General features: G+C 37.1%; 1 protein-coding gene across 2 annotated transcripts in view; it reads left to right on the plus strand.

Moving 5' to 3' along the window:
* Tsf1 (Transferrin 1) overlaps positions 1-6777 on the plus strand; it is a 185638-nt gene extending 178861 nt beyond the window's left edge. For both annotated transcript variants that reach the window (XM_066400545.1, XM_066400543.1), the window contains exons 2-11: positions 1144-1246; positions 1734-1873; positions 2543-2821; positions 2879-3036; positions 3092-3620; positions 3682-3988; positions 4912-5108; positions 6121-6251; positions 6309-6452; positions 6508-6777. In XM_066400545.1, coding sequence (XP_066256642.1) covers positions 1149-1246; positions 1734-1873; positions 2543-2821; positions 2879-3036; positions 3092-3620; positions 3682-3988; positions 4912-5108; positions 6121-6251; positions 6309-6452; positions 6508-6600 — 2076 coding nt within the window. In that variant the 5' untranslated portion in view covers positions 1144-1148 and the 3' untranslated portion in view covers positions 6601-6777. The remainder of the gene's footprint in view (positions 1-1143; positions 1247-1733; positions 1874-2542; positions 2822-2878; positions 3037-3091; positions 3621-3681; positions 3989-4911; positions 5109-6120; positions 6252-6308; positions 6453-6507) is intronic.
* The last annotated feature ends 804 nt before the right edge of the window (positions 6778-7581 follow it).

The following is a 7581-nucleotide window of genomic DNA, read 5'->3' on the forward strand; positions in this document are numbered from 1 at the left end:
CCTGGCATTACTTCGGGGAGGAGGTGGCATCTCCTCCGGCGTTGCAGCCCCTTGCCCACAGGAAGGGGGAATGGGAAAAGACTCCCCTATGGGGGGCCGCGGTGCCCATTTCGGTGTCTCTCTTAGTCAGCTCCCTGCCAGTCCGCCTACCGGCATGCCCCGGCTTTTGTCGGTAGGGCGTACCCGACACCGAGGCTCCGGTCCCAGCCCCTGGTTCAGGGAGCGCTCAAGCCCCCCCACCACGTCAAGGTGGAGACACGGGGGGGAGGGCATCCCGTAACTAATGGTACTCAATTATACCACAGATTCCTATATATCCTACATCGAAAAATAACTGAGAGAGAGGTGTCAAAATAAATATTTTTTAGACATTTTCTTGAGAGACTTTGAGAAACTTAAAAATTCCATTCACTTCGTGTTCTACACTATCAGGTGCTTTATTATTAAGTGACAATTGCAATCACAGCAACGCTGGCCGAAACTTTATGGCTATAATATTTTGGTCAGCAAATTTTATCGCCACAAAATTTCTGTTTATGTTTACCAATCAAATATTTAACAGAGGTGTCGCAAATACGCAGAATTTGAGTTACGAAATTCCCTTCGCAATACAACTTGTGCATAGAAAATTCATCATAATTTTAGCCCAATTCGTTCATGCAATGCGACTCAGAATAACACTCGTGGATTATGTGCACGAGTGCTTTTTCCATCCCAAATTCCTTTCATAGAATTTTGAATATAGTGGTTGTATCATATATGATTAAAATACTACCATAATGTCGATATAATTAGCTAGTACAAAGGTAATTAATACGGTGAATGCTCTCATAAACTACCAAACCAGTTCCACCTGCAGTTAATACCTTTGTTTATAAACAGTATTAATATTCCAAGTAATATCTCCTTCTCGACTATGTACTATATATAGCACATTCTTTCATTTCAATGCATAATAAATTATTATTTTTATAAAATATCTGTCTACCATCTTGTGGTTCTGTAAGAAAATCAGTACCTACTACTCTGACCCCAAAGACTTAGCAAATTTTATCATACGTCAACTTAACAACTTATACTTAATTTAAGTAATAATCGAACTCGAGTTTAATAACAATTGATAACAATTTGATAATTTTACAGATAAAATGTGTGTTGCCGAGAATCTCCTTGACCTTTGTAACGAAATGGCAAATCAGGAAACCAAGAGTACTGCCAAAATAATTTGTATTCCTGCCAGGGACAGGTGCGTCAGCTTCTTTATCAATTAATTAAAATTTTTTTAAGGTGTCTTTTAAGAACTCAATAAGCATTAAATCGTTCTCTCACATTCCATTGAGCTCATTACATTTCCACTTGCACGATAACTGGAAAAGACATATTTTGAACGCTGCTTTACAAATTGCTTTTTCCCTTCCTCGCATTATTACATCCATAAAGGATCGTGTTTCATGTTAGAGCTTATCTTAATCGGTTCGTCCTAACCTTTTCTGTAAAACTCAAGGCTGGATGCGTTATTTGTTCGCAAAGAGGCCTTCAGGTTGGCTCGGTGTTTACGAGAGCTCCGCGACATCAGATCCTCAAAAGGTGTCTTAAAGGTTCGATAATTGCCTAAGTTTTCGATGACTTTGTCGACAATAGTTTTTAGACAGATTAGAACAAAAGTTTTCTACTTTATAAAAGCTTTTGTTTGCAGCTCCTATTTGTAAAATAATTGTTCTTGAATTTGATAGGATGGAATGTATTGAAAAAATCAAAGAACGACAGGCTGATTTCTTAACTGTTGATCCTGAGGATATGTATGTGGCAAAAAATGTCCCTGACGAAGATTTTGCGGTGTTTGAGGAAATCCGCACTAAGGAAGAACCAGAAGGTAATGTCTAAGTCTTCACAGTGTCTAATACAAGGGCCAGTAAGAGAATTTCGGAAATGGCAAGAGATCAAACATTATCAAAGCAAATCTAAACCATCTTATAAACTAAATTACCAATTTGTTTATCCGGCGTTTCGTCTTTGAGCAAACATCACTAATGAAATTTTCTGAAGTACGGTCTTGATTTTTTAAAAGCGAACTTCGTTTGAGGGAACAGCAAACCATTTTTATGAATCCAATCTTGTATCCGCCTTAAGATACGGTTGCACTACGTTTTTAGTTCTTTATCGGAAAAAAATAATTGATACAGACCTGTGTTCCCTAAAATTTAAGACTAAAGTAATATTTAAAAATTATCATAAGGAGTACTCAGTATTCTTTGTCTATTTATTCGGTGACAAGCGTTCTCACTGAGGTAATGTGTACGGGGTATTTGTGAATAAGTTAATCACTCGGTATGATAATGTATTTTTTTTTTTTTTAAATTTTAAAGTTCGTTTTTTTGTAATTAATTCAAAATTCTTGGTAGGGTTTTGTTGGACTTTCCTTCGCACATTTTCCCCATTTAAACAAATCTGTATGTGGTTCCTACCATTTCTGAGGTTTTCACGGCCCTGCTTATATTGGTTATAGAGTAAAATTATTGATATAAGTAATAACATTATTTAGCCGAATTCCGATATGAAGCGGTGGCAGTAATCCACAAAGATCTCAATATTAATGGCATCGAAGGCCTTAAAGGTCTTAACTCATGTCATACCGGGGTGGGAAGAAATGTGGGATACAAAATCCCTCTCACTAAGCTCAAGCACAAAGGCATTATAGGCAATCTGGCTGAGCCAGACATATCTCCAAGGGAAAACGAGTTAAAGGCTCTTTCCAATCTCTTCAGCAATGCCTGTATCGTGGGCAAATGGTCTCCGGACCCCAAAATCAATCTTAAACTTAGTAAGCTGTTATTCTAGTGAATGTACTAAATACAACTAACATCTAAGACATTTATAGAGCAGAAATATTCAAATCTTTGCGCGCTTTGTGAACATCCAGACATATGCGATTATCCGGACCTTTATTCTGGGTACGATGGAGCATTGAGATGTCTGGCCCACCATGGAGGTCAAGTTGCATGGACAAAGGTCATATACGTCAAGAAGTTCTTTGGGGTATTTCTGTTAGACGATTTTTTTCTCACCAATATTACATTATCCCTTCATGAAGCTTCCAGTAGGAATTACCCCAGCCAAACCAACCAATGAAGACCCCACTAAATTCGCTTACCTTTGCCCTGATGGAAGTAGAGTTCCTACAACAGAAACTCCTTGCACGTGGGCCGCTAGGCCTTGGCAAGGCTATATGACCAATGCAGCTGTTGCCAAGTCCGTTGACGAGTTAAGGAGAAAGATTGAGAATTTGAACAGCATTGGAAGTAAAAGTCATGCAGCTTGGATGGAGAAAATTTTAGAGCTGAACGATAAGAGTGCACCTAAGGAAAATAAGATTATATCTCCTGGAGACTACCTAGATAAGGCCAATTATACAGATGTCGTGGAGAGAGATCATGGACCACCATTCAAAAGTGTTAGATTCTGCGTCACGTCGAAGGAGGAGAAAAACAAATGTCGTTCGCTAAGCCAAGCATCATTTTCCAGAAACATCAGACCCCGATTCGATTGTGTCCAAGGACAAAGTGTTGATGACTGTCTGGAAATTATCAGCAAAAACGGGGCTGATATTATCACTTTAGATGGTAACTTATTTTTATCATCACCAACCAAAATCTCACTAACGAGAATATTAATGGCTTGTAGGAGGTTTCGTGGATGTAGCAATAAAGAACTTCGACCTCAAACCAATCCTGGCAGAGCAATATGGATCGACTGGTGGTTCCTATTATGCGGTGGCTGTAGTGAAACGAGATTCTCATATTGAAAGTTTTGAAGATTTAAGAGGAAAGAAATCTTGCCATACTGGAATAGGCAGGACTGCAGGTTATAATGCTCCACTCTATACCTTGGTATCCAAAGGGCTAATCAGAGATGGAGATTGTCCTTATCCTAAGGCTTTAGCTGAATTTTTCAACGGTGGCAGTTGTTTACCTGGTGCTAAAAATTGGAAGTAGGTATTTACATACATAGTCATTATTAGTACATATGTGACAGAATATTGGATGACGCATCTAATTGCATTAGAAGAAAACCATTGCCAGTAAGAAGGGAACTGATACGGTAATGCAGTTTATTTGTTTTTCAAGTAACATTTCAATAATGCCATAAACCATTGCTGAGACCAGCAATGAAAAGTTTAACAAAGCTTTATGAAGCCACATCTTTTACTTATTTACTTGATGAGTTTACCGCGTTGTTTTTATTTTGAAAGTTTGAGAGAAGTTTTGTATCAGACGAGGAGCTAAACGTCTTTTGCAAACTCCTCAACGTTTCTCTTTACTCAATTATTTTTCCTTTAGAAGTAAAATATTTTAACAGCAAAGAGAAATGTGTAATAACCCCTAGTTTTTGTCCTAGTTTTAGGGATGACCAGGGAAACCTTGAGGTTCTTGGAGCAATGCCTAATTGTTTCAGACAGAAAAGAAAAGTTGTTATTTAAAAATGTTAGTTGGATTGGTTTATATTTTAGAGACTGAAAAATTGGACTTTTCGTTAATTTTAATCTAGTTTAAATAAAAAAAGCATTATTTCCATGTTGTTTTATGGGGTTGGGTCATGGAGTTTTACTGCGGCATTAGCTGGAATTGGTTTCAACGTTTTATGGAAGAAAATACTTTGTTTACTTACTTTAAATGATTTTCTGTGTAAAAAAATGACCGATTTTATTTCGTATTAAGAGCTTTCAAAACTTAAACCAAAGTCAATACCGGCGTTATGGGGCGGCAGACGTGCTAAGGCGGGTCCTGACCAAAGTACAAATCGTTTTTCCGTTTTGTTGAGTAATTTTCAATCCAGGTGATGTGATTTACTGATTTTGATTTTAAAGTTACTCAAAACTTAGTCGTTTTAATAGCAAATTCTTCATTACTTCAGGTACAACTTGGATGGCGCCACATCCGACAAACTTTGTTCGCTTTGTGGGGGTGAAGTAGACACGAAAAACTCGGCCACTAAGTGCAATTTTGACCAATCTGAGTCTTACAGCGGTTATACTGGAGCCTTTAGATGTGTTGTAGAAGGAGGAGGCGATGTAGCTTTCGTCAAACATGTCACTGTTCCTGGAAATACTGGCAAGTTTTTTTATTAAAGTTCTTTGTTTCAAGTGAGAACATTCAGAGACCAAATTCTCATTCTTTACATCTTAATTCCGTAAGTTTCTATCGGTCGATAGAAAGTTAAAAATATCTTCCTTCACGGTTGACTAATGGGAGAGGAAAATCTTTATCCAGGAAAACAATATACATACCCCCTAAACACTAGCATTTCGTAAATTAGGGCTCATTCAATAGAAGCTTCACGGTTCATTAATCAAAGGACTCTGATAGGTCACTTACGCATAAACGTAATGAAAATTAGCAATCGATTTTCGTAACTAGATCTGACATTAAAAAGCCCTATCCGATTTTCCAGGCCAAGGAACTGGATTTGAACCGTGTTCTTACATCTGACTGAGGCACAGTGGACCTTATTAATCGCGATTTCTAGCAGAAATTTTCTTAGTGAATCAGTTTTGATTTAACCACGAATTTTCATGGTTTTGTTTTTTGGTTTGGCGGGAATATAAAACTCGTTATAAGCTTTTGGATAGAGTAGGAAACTTAATAACTTTCTTAAGCCAATCTCGGGATTTTAAACTTTTAGATAACTTTGATCTAAAAATACATTTCATCTCTCGCTGTCTAGATGGAGAAAATTTATAGGCCTTGTTTGCTAGTTGAAAATTGGGCCACAGTTACAAATGCGCCCCTCGAGGTAGGATCGCTGATTTGCATCAGCACCTATTTAGGTCAGCTCCACAGTTTCCGATTATGATTACAAATTACAAGGCCACTGATGGACAATTTAATTCGAACTTGCTTATCAATTAATCATTCAAGGCTTGTTTTCCTGTTGCTGTTGAGGTGTAGCCTCCGTTTTCATCCAGCGTTCGTCAGAGGACATGGGATCCTTGTTTCGACTCCATATATCTTTCTCGAGTATTTTTAAAAGGCTTGCTATAAATCCCTGTTAATAGGGCCATTTTTTAACCTTAATTTGCAAGCGATTATAATAAGTCGTTTAAACTTTTTTGCCCATTTTTAGATGGCAACAACCAAGAGGCATGGGCTAAAGACCTGAAGTCTGAGGACTATGAGCTCTTATGCCCTGACGGAAATAGAGCTCCGGTGTCTGATTATGCACGGTGCTACTTAGCTCAAGCCCCTCCTCATATGGTATAGAATATCTCTAATTAAATGTATATCTTTTCTTCATGAATTTGATCAACACAGGTAGTGACATCAAATGAAAAACCCGACTCTTTGGTGGATGAAATCCGGAACGCTTTGATCTCAGCGAGTACCCAGTTCACTGAGAGACCTGACTTGTTCAAGTTATTTGGTTCTTTTAATGGCAAAAAGGATTTACTTTTTAAGGTGGGTTTTCATGTTCTCCTGATAAATAGACTTAATTTCTGGATTTTACTTTTAGGACTCCGCGACTGGTCTTATATCGTTTGCTGGTGATTCAGAGGTGCAGAAAGAATATTCCAAACTACTATCGGTGATCAATGCTTGCCATTAAAATCAGAAACATCTCACGTAACTATCATCAAAACACTTTTGATATTTTTGCATTTTTTATCTTTTAGTCTTAGTTTTTTTAAATGTTATTAATCTGTTGGTATTAAGATTTTTTCAGATGAGAGCTTTTAGTGATTATTAACCCGCGTTGTCTTTTATTAAAAGCGCCTTAGACGTTTTTGTTATGTTATTTTATTCCACACCATAATTTAAAACCTCACAATGCAGGAAAATCAGCTTAATTTCTTTTCCCTTCTACATAAACATGAATATTTTTGAATATTTTAAAGGACTTTTAGGGATTTCCAGTTCTTTTTAAAACATCGGTGATTATTTGCTAAAAATAGAAGTTTTCGTTAATATCAAAAGTCAAAAAATTTTTAAGAATTGTGGACATGATTTTGTTCTAGGAAACGACAATGCTCAAACATGCCCGTCTAGAGCTGCTGACCTTCGCAGTCACATGGCATGAATTGTAAATATAGCACATGTTGGGAGTAAACGAGATAAAAATGTATGTATTGGTTTCATCTAAAACTTAAGCAAGACCGAAGTGGTTTTAGCAGTTTTTGATGACTAAGAAACAAATGTAAAAGCTTTTCCAAAGCTTCTCTTCGTCGATGAGAAATTCTTGCAGTTTACGCAACTCCTAAACATTTTGTAATTTGAACTTCAGCCTTTGACCAATATTAACTGTGTGGTTATGGGTGAAAGATATCAAAAATTTATGTTTAGTTGCACCTTTCTAATGCTGAATTAGTGGAATTACCTATAATGTGAGTTCACGTCTAGAAAAATATTAATTCTGGAAAATTTGTAATGTAGACACGGTTCTTTGCTCAAAGGTCTGGAAAAATAAACTCTATTTTTGTTGTTCTTTTAGTATGCTTTCGCCTTTTGGCAAAGCAGCTTTAAACATGGAATGATAGTTGATAAAGGAGACAAATAAGGTTCCCATCGTAACCGCGATAAAGGAGTCTTC

This window comes from Euwallacea similis, chromosome 21, assembly GCF_039881205.1.
Source record: "Euwallacea similis isolate ESF13 chromosome 21, ESF131.1, whole genome shotgun sequence".
NCBI classification, from domain to species: Eukaryota; Metazoa; Arthropoda; class Insecta; order Coleoptera; family Curculionidae; genus Euwallacea; species Euwallacea similis.